This window comes from Mycteria americana, chromosome 7 (genome assembly GCF_035582795.1).
Source record: "Mycteria americana isolate JAX WOST 10 ecotype Jacksonville Zoo and Gardens chromosome 7, USCA_MyAme_1.0, whole genome shotgun sequence".
Taxonomy (NCBI): domain Eukaryota; kingdom Metazoa; phylum Chordata; class Aves; order Ciconiiformes; family Ciconiidae; genus Mycteria; species Mycteria americana.
In genome coordinates, this window is record NC_134371.1 from 33,752,836 (window position 1) to 33,766,433 (window position 13,598).

Sequence of the window (13,598 nt, forward strand, 5' to 3'; positions counted from 1 at the left end):
CAGTAGCTGCTTTGCGCACCGTAGAAGGTCAGATACCCGCTCGGAGCAACAGCAATGAGGGGAGAGAAGTTATGAGAAGTGGTGCAAGTGCCCCACTTAGAGGGAATAGAGGAAATCAACCCCTCTTGAAAGATCAATGTGTCTATTGTAAACAACTGGGGCACTGGAAAAAAGATTGCCCGAGACTGGGCAAATCGGTGATGGTAGCCAACACGGAAGAAAATTGATGGGGACCAGGGGAATCTTCCCTAGCAGAACCCTTGGTAAAAATTCAGCTAGGGAAAGAAGAAAAACCTGTAGAATTTTTAATAGATACAGGTGCCACATTTTCAGTATTAAATCAGACTTTATTGCCCGTGAGTAAACAAACTGTTAACATTGTGGGAGCAACAGGGCAGGTTGAGAGGGCTTTCTTTCTAAGACTATTGAAATTTAAAATTGGAAAAAGTGTAGGGATTCATAAATTCCTCTACTTGCCTGAAGCTCTTAGACTACTTTTGGGAAGGGACTTATTAGAACAATTGAATGCTGAAATAAGATTTAAAGATGGGGAAATCGAATTTAAAATACCAGAAGAAAACCACATTGAAATTTTAAGTTTGGGTCTCACTGAACCCCAAGTTAGAGAAGAAGAAATTATGCAGGAAATAAAAGACCAGGTATACCCAGGAGTATGGGCCTCGGGAATACCTGGAAAAGCTAAAAATGCGGAATTGGTTGTTGTTAAACTCAAAGAAGGAGCACGACCCATTAGGGTGAAACAATATCCTTTGAAATTGGAAGACAGACGAGGAGTGAAACATATTATAGATGAATTTATAAAATTTGGATTATTGACTGAATGCTCTTCAGAGTACAACACTCCCATTCTGCCTGTCAAAAAGCCTGATGGCAAAACCTACCGATTGGTGCAAGACCTACGGGCAATAAATTGGATAGTTGAAGATTTGCACCCGGTAGTGGCAAACCCATACACTTTATTGACCAGTTTAAAAGAAACCTATGAATGGTTCACAGTACTAGATCTGAAAGATGCATTCTTTTGCCTCACCTTGGCCCCTGAAAGCCGCAACTTTTTTGCCTTTGAGTGGGAAAACCCTGATTCAGGACGGAAAACCCAACTAACCTGGACAGTGTTACCTCAAGGATTTAAGAATAGCCCCACAATTTTTGGAAATCAATTGGCTAAAGAATTAGAGGTCTGGGAAAGGCCTCCAGGAAATGGTACCCTTTTGCAATATGTGGATGATATTCTGATAGCTACGGAAAAAGAAGAAGAATGTAAGGAATGGACTGTGAGTTTGTTAAATTTTCTTGGACTAAGTGGTTATCGAGTATCGTTGCAGAAAGTCCAGATCTTGAAAAAAGATGAAGACTGTTGTACATGATTGTATAGAAACCATTGAGACCGTATACGCAAGCAGGCCTGACCTGAAGGATGAGCCACTGGAAGAAGCTGACCACACTTGGTATACCGATGGGAGTAGTTTTGTAAAGAATGGAGTTCGAATGGCAGGATATGCTGTGACCACCACAGATCAGGTTGTGGAAGCAAAGTCACTCCCTAAAGGCACATCTGCACAATGAGCCGAAATAGTTGCCTTAGTGAGAGCACTGGAGCTTGCCAAAGGATTGCGCGTGAATATATGGACAGATTCAAAATATGCCTTTGGCGTAGTGCATGCTCACGGAGCAATTTGGAAGGAGCGAGGACTCTTAACCGCTCAAGGGAAAGGTATAAAACATGCTGATATAATACTGCGACTTTTAGAAGCTGTGCAACTTCCATCAGCAGTGGCAATTATGCACTGCAAAGGACATCAGAAAGGTAACACTGACAGGGAAGTGGGAAATAAGTTGGCTGATTATGAAGCAAGGCAAGCAGCGGAACAAGGTGAGATACTAAGTTTAATTCCTGAAAAATCTTTGCCACTACCTGAATCAGCTGAATACGATGAAAAGGATCAGAAGTTAATTACTGACTTAGAGGCTAAAATTGGCCTATGAGGATGGGCAGTGTTAAAAGATAACAGGATAATAATCCCCTTTAGACTACTGTGGGCACTGACAAAGCCTGAACATGATAAAACTCACTGGGGAACTGAAGCTCTGTATAACTCTCTCACTAAGCAGATAGTGGCTAGAAATTTGTTTCAAACTGTGAAAAGTGTGGTTGATAGGTGTGAGACATGTTTGAAAAATAACCCAAAGGTAGAAAATCGTGTAAAATTTGGAAGCATAGGCAAAGGAAATGTTCCAGGTCAAAACTGGCAAATAGACTTTTCGGAGCTCCCTAGAAAAGGGGGATATAGGTATCTGTTGGTGTTAACCGATACCTACTCTGGATTGCCTGAAGCTTTCCCTTGCAGAACAAATAAAGCTCGAGAAGTAACAAAAGTTTTATTAAGAGAAATTATTCCTAGGTTTGGAGTGCCAGAAGTTATCTCCTCTGACAGAGGGCCACACTTCGTGTCACAGGTAGTTCAGCAAGCTAGTAAGTTTTTAGAAATTAATTGGAAATTGCATACAGCCTACCGCCCACAAGCAAGTGGACAGGTAGAGAAAATGAACCATATGATAAAAACACAATTGAGAAAAATTTGTCAGGAAACCAACTTGAGATGGGATCAGGCACTCCCAATTGCATTATTGAGACTTCGAACTAAACCAAGGACTAAAGAGAAATTGAGTCCCTTTGAGATTTTATATGGGAGACCATTTCAAACCAGATATCGAGGACAAGATCTCACCCAAGCAGGGGAAATTAGCTTACGGCAATATCTAATAGCATTAGGAAAACAATTACAAGAAGTAAATAAATTAGTAGTATCTACCAGAGCGTGAGGTTTAGATTCTCCGGTGCACTTGTTTAAACCTGGGGATTGGGTTTATGTTAAAAATATTTCAGGTGACCCTCTTGAAGAGAAATGGAGTGGCCCTTTTCAAGTTCTGCTCACAACCTACACTGCAGTTAAGCTTGAGAAGCACGCTGCGTGGATCCACTATTCGAGAATTAAGAAAGCACCTACTGGACCATGGAAATCTCAGCCTACGGGACCAACGTCCGTAAGATTGACCCGAAAGTAGTTTTACTGATGCTGCTATGCGCTTGTTTACTAGTGTGTAAAAGTTTGTGTGAAGAGGATGCTAATAATTTAATGTTAGATAATAATTGTTATCATCCTTGCCATTTGTGTTGGCTGTGTAAAGCGAATAATTGAAAGAAATATGTGGAAGTAGTAATGACTTAATTTAGAACCTTTGTAAAAGAATTTACAAAGTTTAAAGAAAAGGGGGGAATGAAAAGAGCTAAAATCCCCAAAGACAAAAAAGAAATGCTGTAAATATCTTGGTTGCTCAATGTTTCCTTTTAGTCTCCCTTTCGCAGATAATTTGGCCTAGCTTGCCAGTATTGTTGGCCTTAAGTAAGGAAGCTTAGATAGTAGAATTGCAAACGAGCTTTCTTTATTTGACCTAATCATTAGAGTATGAATGCTTTGCCTGTGTTAAATCCTTGGTTAGCTGACATAGTTGCAATGAAGATAGATAAAAAGGAATTCTTCAGGCCCTGTGTCCCTGGAAAGGGCTGATAAGGAGAAACTACACAAGAACCACCTGATTTTGGATATGCAAGGAAGGTATGAGCAAGACAAAGATGGACTGAGCATGCGTAAAGACAAAGTTCAGTCAGCGGTCAGAGTGATGAAGACTACTGACTTCCTCCAACGACCACCAGAGGATCCCTAGCGACCACCTAAGGACTTAAGTACACATGCGTCAGGGACATTTACATATATGTTAGCGCATATAGTTACATATAGGTTAGCGCAACACATCAGTTCATATACAGAAAAATCATACATATTCATCAGATTTCTTGAAAAGGGCAGTTTTATGGTGATGAGTTCCCGGAATTCATTTACATAGTCCAAGCATGCGCAGTAAAATTAGGGTTAGGGTCTTTTCACCCTTCCGGTGGTCTTCCGTAGTCTTCCTCACGTTGTCCACTAGTTGAACTTTGGCCTTCCTTTGTCCATATATAGTCATTGAGTTAGCTTATCAGTCCTTCAGCCTTGGAATGTTACAAGGGGGTCGATTTAAGCTAGTTCTTTGGTGCTTATCTTTGGCACAATCATCCTGAGTTCCTCTTATCAGTGATTTAACTAGGAAGCCTAACGAGCTTACTCAAGGCCTGCTTAGTCCTATCAGATAAGAAGTCACAGGAGATGTCCCACCATCAACTCTGCTCAGCAGGTAACCAAAACTATCTTTGCAGGGGAAGAGAACAAAAGAACAAGGATGGGAGTGAAACTAAAAAAAAATGCAAGTCTATGTCTTAGTCAGGGACTGTCAGGGATTTAACCCTTTCAGTACTCCTTTTACTGTATAAGCTGTGCAAGAGCTTTGGCTGTATATAAAGGGGTCTGGAAAAAGAAGTCCTAAATTACTTACTTTCTATTCTTCAAAACCTTATTTCTGCTGCAGGACTGTTGAAGTTCGGGAATGAGTAAGCCGAGGTTGCTCCATCAGGAGTCACTGTGATTTCAGAGAAAAGGTATCGAACCATGACAATGACCTCTTACAGGTCCTTCTAATTTTTTTTCCTTATTTGAACAGGTCTTTTCTGTTCTGCAAGAAGAATAAATTCCTGTATGAAAAACCTGGCCAAATTTCATAAGACCATCTTCACTACGGAAGACTATTTCCAAATAAAGTAATAACTTTTACTGTAGGGAGGAATTATTTCTGTTGTTTTATTCAGTAAAATAAAGCATAAATTCAGAGTACTGTTGTTAAATATTTTCTAAAGGGTACATATATCTATCTCCAAATATATTAATAACTAGACAGCCTTTCCTGTTCTGGGAAAGGATCCCAAAGAAGGTGTTCAAATCTAGAGAATTCAGGAATCTGTTTGGGGTTTGTCTGTTACTATTAATGAGTTGTGTGTGCCTAGGTGAATGAAGTCTGCTAGGGCAGACATTTCAGACTGAAACTTAACTTGAATATAAGGCAAAAGTTGCAAATAATTATAGCCACATAAACATTTGGATATATTTTTTGCTGATAAGAATTTTACTACCATTCAAATAAAGGTGCTGCTTACTGTCAGTGAGAACAACAAATTGCACTTATTCATCTCTAGAATAAAGCACTTTATTTTACATTCTTCTGCTACTCTGGCTGCTGTAACTATCCTAAATTTGTTGTAGAGGGAAAATTTCATCCATGATAAGAACTGGTTTTGTTGCAATCAGAAAAGAAATCAATTGGAAGGCTATGATCCTATTTTCCTTGGTATTGTTCAAGAGCAAATTAACACTATCATGTTGGTCATTTTAATTTACAAATAGAACAGAATCAGGTCCCCACTTGTGCTTTCCTGACATGCATATACAACTGAAGAAACACTAATTCCTTAATTTATTAAGAACAGTGATATTTCTGTTTATATAAAATCTCTGGTTTTAGAGAGGAGATTTCCTTGCCATCATAAGATTTTTTTCAACAACTTGTTTAATTTAAATATAAAGGTTTGTGAACTTCAGAGCTACTACCAAAAAAAAAAAAAGTTCCAAAGTAAAATAATTAAATTGTGTTTTGAAATAAGAAATAAGAACAACTATTAGGTTGACAGGGATCTTCTGATTTAACCTTCTCCCTCTCCCCTCCAAAGTCACAAGGCTGTTGCGTATTTCACATTTCCTTATACTTTTCCTTACTCATTCTGAAAACTTCCAGTGATGGAATATCAAATTATTTACTTGTGAAAGCATTCTACAGACTTATGCATTCAATCCCATATTTCAGAAAATGTTTCTAATATTCATACTACTTACTAGTTTTACTTCCTTATTTTTATATATTAGTTAGTAGCATAGTGTAAAATAATTTCTTTCAGTGCTTTAAAGTAAAAGTGAAATTTGCAAGTCCAAAATGCTCAGTTACATTGTTTCCAAACTAGACATTTATTGTCAATGTTGTCTATCAAACATTTTTACTGGGTAGTTTTATATACAGTGAGCATGAAAGAGAAAATATTAAAGTTTCTCTGAAGTCCCCAAATACACTTGTAAATATACTTATGCGACTTTGATTCCAATGTTCCTACTTCAATGTAAAAACATATTACTATATATTTCAGCTAGGTCATATAATTGTAGTTTTGTTTCCAGAAAACTATTTTGTACATGGACATATCTGTCAAGCTTCCTCAAAATAACTTAAGCCTCCAATGAAAAAAAAAACCCTAGATCAGTCTTAGCTGCTGAAAAAGAAAACCTCTGACAATTAAAGATATGTTATATTATTACAACATAACATTTGACATATTCTCAGTATAATACAATCCTTTAACATCACTCTTGTGATTCTAAACATCAGTCATGTAACCAAATGTAACCACAGTGACTAGTTTGTCCTTTTGCAACTAAGCAACATAGAGATAGCAGAGGGATAGACAATACTTTAATATTGTGTTTATACATCTCTGGCTATGGATATGCTGCTATGCCCAAAGACGATAGGGCGAGGAGTAGTACGGACATGCTGCTGTGCTCCCAGTACAGCCCCAGCCCATCTTGACAACAAGTCGAGGAGTAGTTAGAATAATTAGTTTGTGTTAGAATAGGAATAAGGGTGCCAATCATTGTTAGGGACCATGCACCATGAAGAAGGGAAGTAAGTTACATAAGCAAGGTGATATTGCACATGCCCATGAGAAGGGGTCAACTAAAGGACACACCTGTACAACCAGCAGGGACCACCAGAAACCCCCACGGAAGCCCCTCGGAGTTCAAGGACGCATGCGTTAATGACCATGTAAATATAATAATGAGTTCTAGAAATAGAATTAATATGTATGGTCATTCCAGGAAATTTGATGCATATGTATATAGTCAAACAGTATAAGTTTTGGTTGATTTAACCTGTGGTATTCATGCTTGGTGGAGCAATCCCCCGTGCATCCGGTGCTGCAATAAAGAATGCCTGCTTCTTAATACTGCATTGGTGCTAAGGAGTTTGATTCCTGATTTCAGTGACATTCAGGTACTTCATTTTTAAACCTTTATATGCTTCACCCTATATCAAACATATTTATAATTATATAGATTAAATATATATGATATAGGTGTTCTTTAAGTAATGTAACACATGTGATCCTTAGCAGTAATAATAAACCATCCATTGAACTGCAATATAATTTTGCTCAGGGAGTAATTAGAATGTATTCTTAAGGCAGTAATTTACCGAGCCAGAAATTTATGTTATATTATGTTAATTCCAACACTGTTTAACATGCTTCAGACTTTGCAGATACTATTACACGCAGTTTCCCTATTTGTCAGTGAACATAGTTGTACCTTTGTTAAACAATCCATTAGTCCATACTATTTTTGCATTCAAATTCAGATGGTTTTAACTGTAACTTTAAGAAGACATCCCCCAAAGCAATGAACATGTAATTTGCTAATGGGAGAGATTCTGCTAAATTGTTAAGACTTTGTATTTAGCATGATCTTATGGAGTTCACGTACCTGTGAGAGAGACAGTTAAAAAGCTTCTCCTGTCAAGGTCGTCCTGTCAAAGAGAAACAGTGGAGTACTGGGTCTGGTTAGGATGAAAATTTTCTTCACAGCAACCCATATGTGGTGTTTTGGTCACAAATCCAAAACACACCATATGGGCTGCTGTGAAGAAAATTGACTCCACTGCAACCAAACCTTGTACAAGTGGCTTTCACAGAATTAGTGTGATTCCCATTTATAAAGGAGATAACGCTCCTCTTATTCTAAAACCTTTGTTCCTGTCTCCAAAAGTTGGACATACTTCTCGAGCTGCATGGTTTAGGGTGTAATTTTTAGCCAGCTTATTTTAACCCAAGTAGTTTGTATCATTTTACTTCATTTCACTTTTCAGTAGAGAAGTATCCAGTCACTTCACTGGATAGAAAAATTACCTTAGTTATATAAATAAATACATTTAAAAATCCATTAAAAAATTTGTTTCCAACCCTGCTGCCACTGAAGATGAAATTTTCAAACACATTCAATATTTGCCTAATTCTACTGCCAGTAAAATTGGTGGAGATGAAAGCAATAATTCCCTACTACTGACTGGTTTTGCAAAAATCCATCTCAAAAACTTAGAACTCAAAGACGTGTTTTCAGCAGTGACTCCTCCTGTTTATTCCTTTGATGAAAAACAAGAAGAAAGACTGCACGGTTTGCACAAAGCATTGTGTAGTTATACCAGTTATAGCTAACTTTTCTATTAGATGAACAAGTTCTTTCAAAATGTCTTGGCACTAACTGGATTTTGCATATCTGCATTATTCACAACAGTGATGTGCCAGGCCATATCTGTGATCCTACAGGAGTAAGAAGAAGTGTGCAGGATTAGGCTGTGATGTTTCTTTTTCTGAATCATGACATACGCTGAGTTTTACTGCTGCCCTGTTTCAGTGGTAAAAAGCCTCTTTCACACTTATCCATGTCTTGTTCAACATTCAGGCAAGTATAAGAGTCTAGTCTTCTATGGCTGGCTATGAAAACAGGCAGGTTCCTCCAGGAGAAAATTTACAGCATCTGCCTATTAGAGGATGTGAAAATCCCTTTAACCTACCAGCACCCACTATTCTGTACTACACAGCTACCAAAAGCCCACTTTCACCTCCTGTAGAATATTTATGGAAAATACTGAGGTGAAAGCTTTCCAAAATATTTCTATTGTATCTTCTTTGTTTGACTACTCTCATAAAAAGCAATAAATATAAAATATGTGAGAGAAGAACTTGCAGAATAATTACATGTGATTTTGGACTGTCTGATGACATAGGTTGATCTTTAGGAAAAGTTATTAGTTTTCCAGAAGAACAAATAGCTTGCTTTCTCAAAGCTGAACAGTTAGTTATTTTCTGTACTTTCTTTCATTTGTCTTTGTACCGCTTACGTTATTCCTGTGAGTCTATGTTAAGTAATGTGGTCATACTAAATTACTAAAGGAGATTTGCTAAACCATATTACTAGACTGAAGCTTGCTAAACTTTACTCTGACAGCTAAGAAAAATATTGCATACCTACCTCTGTACCAGATGCTCCCTGATGTTTGAAGCAGTCTCATTCCCGTTTGTCATTAGTCCAATTGACAGAACTGTGGTCTGACAGAACTGTGGTCTGTCAGTTTCTGTGGTCATGTGAACTGTGATCATGTTCAGACAGAACCTGGTCTGAAGTGCTTAGGGATCCTGTGGCAGAATTATGTTCTCCACACATAAAAATCTGTACAGCTGTATGATGGCCTGTTTCATATTGAGAATAAATGTAACTTTTCTGCTAAGTCCAGACCACAGTATCTTTACTGATACTGAATGGCACTTTACTGCAAAATGAGAGCCATTGAATCCAATAATACAACTTCTGGAATAAGGAGTAAAGCTGCACAGACTGAAAACAAAAAAAGAACAATGTTTAGGAAATTAATGCTTCCTTGCCTATAAATTTGAGGCCCATTGAACTCTTCTTGAACTCATTAAGAATCTTTGTGCCTACTGTAACTTAATCTCCCACCCCTCAAAAAAGTTACTAAAAATTTGGAGAGATGTTTCAGTAGATTGTCTCGTTACTCATAATCAGCTTTACTTTGTCACAAGGTCCCAAAAAGAGATAGCTAGGACCATCACCTAGAAAAGATTGTGATTCTGGTAACTAAGTTATTTTCTATGAGCTACATTTGTACCATATTCTGCCTACTGCTGTTACTGCCAATCCTGGCTGAGAAACTGAGAAACAGAAAGCAAGCTACAGAAATTGGCCAGGAAGTGGAGACCCAAGACAGCCTCCTACTTGCTCCCTCTACATTTTGTACTGTTTACAAAATACTGTGTGAATTTTCTAGTCATTATTTCTGTGAATCCAACATGTTCCTCTAAGCTATGCAAGGTTAAGAGAGTGCTTAAAGTTCTTCTTTTAATATGTAAATCCCAAGTCATTATTTCCTCTAGTTTTGGGTCTGTTTTTTTCCCTGTTTTCTCCATGTTATCTCTGTGTTACAGCCTCTCTGGTATGCCCCAAAACAAGGCTTATACTGAATACAGATCTGACCCTTTAGAGAAACTGTTGAGAATCCTATCATCATAATGGATTGTCTGTTACATCTTGCCTTTTTTGTAATTTGAAAAAGTGTATTTTTATAGTTCATTCAGCGCTGTCCAAACAAATGGGAAAAAACCAATATGAGCACATCTTCCACCAGCAGAAATAATATTTGTTCAAGCTGATATCTAGCAGTGAGTGTGCGTTAATACAATTTTGATGGATAAGATCAAAACAGTGACCATTATTCTTAGTTAGAAAAGATTTCCCAGTAGTCATTGATAATCCTACTTTATATTGTTAAAGTCAGTGCAATACCAATACTTAATATTAGGGCAACAAAAATTACGCTTGTTCAGATTTCTTGTTAGATGTGTGATTTTCCTAGTAGCGCAATGAGCAGTACAACAGAACTCTGACAAAATATCTAATACAATTTACATAATATTCTGTGAATTCAGAGAGAACATTGCTAGTTACTGTCATGTAAAAAGCTCAACAACTTGGAAAGGAGGGACAAAAGTTTTCTCACAGTGGAGAGTGGCTGTGTTGCAGAAAGAGTGAGTGGTGAGAGTGATAATACAGAAATAGATAGAGGATTGGCTTTGCTTGCTTCTTCCCCAAAGCAGAACACTCCTTTGGAGACAGGGTAGATTTCAAACAGGATTTCTGACTCAGGGTTGAGTTATTCAGACTTACATCAACTCCAACTCCATGTCTTTATATCAGCAAGAAACAACTTGGCTGACAATAGAATAATTAATTCAAGATAGCAGCATTTATAAGACTGTGTTGCCAGATTTTGGTAAAAGGCAAAAGAGAGTGGCAAAGAAAATTATATTCCTGCCAACGACTGCTTTGTGTTTTGCCATCACAAACAGCCCTTGGGATTCAGTGTGTTTGAAGAACTGATATCCAATTCTGATGGTGTGTGTAGAAGTAAAGATGAAAATCTAAGGTACAGAAGGATTTTCACCAAAGGATGAGTTTTCTTCTGTGGAGGAAATATGGAAGTTGATCTTGAAGTCATTATTCATACATTAGAAAGTAGAATAGCATAATATTTACCTTGCAGTATGCTTAGATGCCACTGTACAGGCTAAATACTGTGAAACACAACCATATTTTTCTTTCTCTCTGAAGAACTATTTAAGTCAGAAGAAGACTAAAAAGTGTTTTAATTTCACCACTTGTACATTGTGTCATCATCTATATCTCTGACAGTCTTCCCAGCTAATTTAAAGGCCATTTTAGAAAAATGAAAAAGAAAAGAAGATTTTTTTTTAAAAAAAGGAGTCTTAAAGTTCAAGAAAATAGAGAACAGTTGTCCTGGATGAATCACTGAGCCTGTTATGTATTTGATATATTGCCATTAGTTTCAGGGAATGGAATAAATCTCATTTGTACCTTCTCTTTCCCCTATGACTATAACTTTGAGATAATTTATCCTCTCCCCCTAAACACTACTCTGACAAAAGATAAAATTAACAGCTGTGCATGCCAGAGTTTCATGTGCTGTGTAAGAGTTGCTGCTGAGCTTTGCATATTCCATGATTTATTCTAGTTTCATTATTTAGACTGGGTGAAGAGGGTGAAGAGGAAGAGAAACTGCTAACCGCTATTACTTAGACATCAGTCACTTTTATCACACAGTGATATTAATATCATTTGCTCAGCAAAAGATCACAGCATCAGCTGCACAAATGTGCCTTGCTTCGGACAGTACTTGAACTTATCAATGTTTTTTCTCATATTGTGGCTATATGATCTCTTTCCCCCTTTTCTGCAACTTATGCTGTAATATATCCTTTACAATTAGCACACATCCAGTTAGCACACAGTTAAAACAGATACCATTGGGAATACTTCCCCTAATTTTCATGGGCTTTGGATTATGCCCATACAAACCAATTCTACCCCATACGAATTTACCAGTATTTTTCTAGGGTTGGGGAGGGCTTTTGAACAGTTAGGTGGACTGGATTTCTGTTCCTGAGTTGTATTATTTATAACCCCACAGACACAGAATCTCTAACCTGGTGGCCCAAAGCTAAGCTTTTAAAGACATAATTTGGTGCATACAGAAATAAAAGTAATTGTAGATATAGGTGGTGTTCTGTACTCACTCTTTGGCCCTAAATATAGAGTATAACTTGAAGATACATAATAGTTAGCAGTTAACAGAGAAATTTTTAACTCTTTAAACCTTGTGTGTTTTCCCACAACACAGAAAAAAACAGAGTGGATTTACATATACCATTATAAATTCTGTTTATGGCTTAGCTTGTTTGAACCTGCAGAGTTTATGTGCACTCAGTCAAAATAATGAAAATTATTTATTAAATGCCATGATTTTTTAAAATTAATTTGTTATAAGTTTCTTCTGTCTGTTCAGAAGATTTAATCAACAACAAGTAACACAAGCTTTTATGTGCCTTTCTTCCATACTCATGTTTTCCAATGGAAGTGAAATGTTGCTTTAAAACTTGATGCCCAGTACGCATTTTGCCATTTGTTTGTTCACAGTGGAGCATGTACTGTAGATTTAGATTATTCTGGAGGTTAATACAAATGTTGATGTAACTAATATAATTTTGCATATTATTTATATATGAATTATGATTCTTTTTAGCCTTTAGTCCTTGAGGATTTAGAACCTTTTAAAAAACTGCACATATAATCTCTTAATTGTGTTTGAAAAGATAATCTCCAAGAACCAGATGTTTTAATATGGCTCAGTCCCAGGGAAAACAAAGAAATAGACAAGTTCCTTGCCCTGGGAACTCTTAAGGAAAATGACCTTTCATCAGGGAAGACATCAGAGACATCTGATTCTCAACCAAGTTGCCACATGAAGAAAAGGAGGGTGGTTGCTACTAAAGGGTCTCCTGCAAGGTACAGAGGCAACCACCTATCGACCTAACGTAATGTCTTGGGACCTTTGCTGCTTGCTGCATGCTCAGATTCAGTTTTTAAGGAGAAACTGGTTTGGCTGGACCTCTGATTATTATCCCTTGCTGTTCATCTATGTGGGCACCAATGACAGTGCTGAGGAGACCCAGACTATTTCAAGAGGGACTAAAGGGCTCTGGAGTGAGAGTGAAGGGCATGGGCAGCCAGGTGGTGGTCTCACTTCTGTCAGTGAAGGGGAAAAGCTCAAAATGGAGTGGATGCATCCAGTGGGTGAACACCTGGGTGCATGGCTGGTGTCACAAATTGTTTTTTAAAAGCATGGGTCCTTCCTTGAGGAACATGGACTGCTGAGCAGATGATGGGATTGGCAAGAGTGTCTTTGCCGATAGGCTCACTAACTGTGAGGTGGGCTTTAAACTATTTATGTTGGTGCATCATCCTCTAAGGAGAACTTAAGGCACCATAGGCAGCAAGGAATAACTCAGGGGGGGACAACTCAGTGTCCAAGACTCTCACGCTGTCCTTGTGAAACCAGAGTGACTGGGGATCCATTTCAAGTGCCTGTTAAAAATTCACACAGCATGGAAAACA

At 37.7% G+C, this 13,598-nt stretch overlaps 1 protein-coding gene across 1 annotated transcript; it reads left to right on the top strand.

Annotated features, from left to right (window-relative positions):
* The first annotated feature begins 1,368 nt into the window (after positions 1-1,368).
* Positions 1,369-4,507, top strand: LOC142413089 (uncharacterized). Its single transcript, XM_075509136.1, is given in 3 exon segments — positions 1,369-1,894; positions 2,216-2,774; positions 4,486-4,507. Coding segments are annotated over 3 exon segments (1,107 nt in total).
* Positions 4,508-13,598: the final 9,091 nt, after the last annotated feature.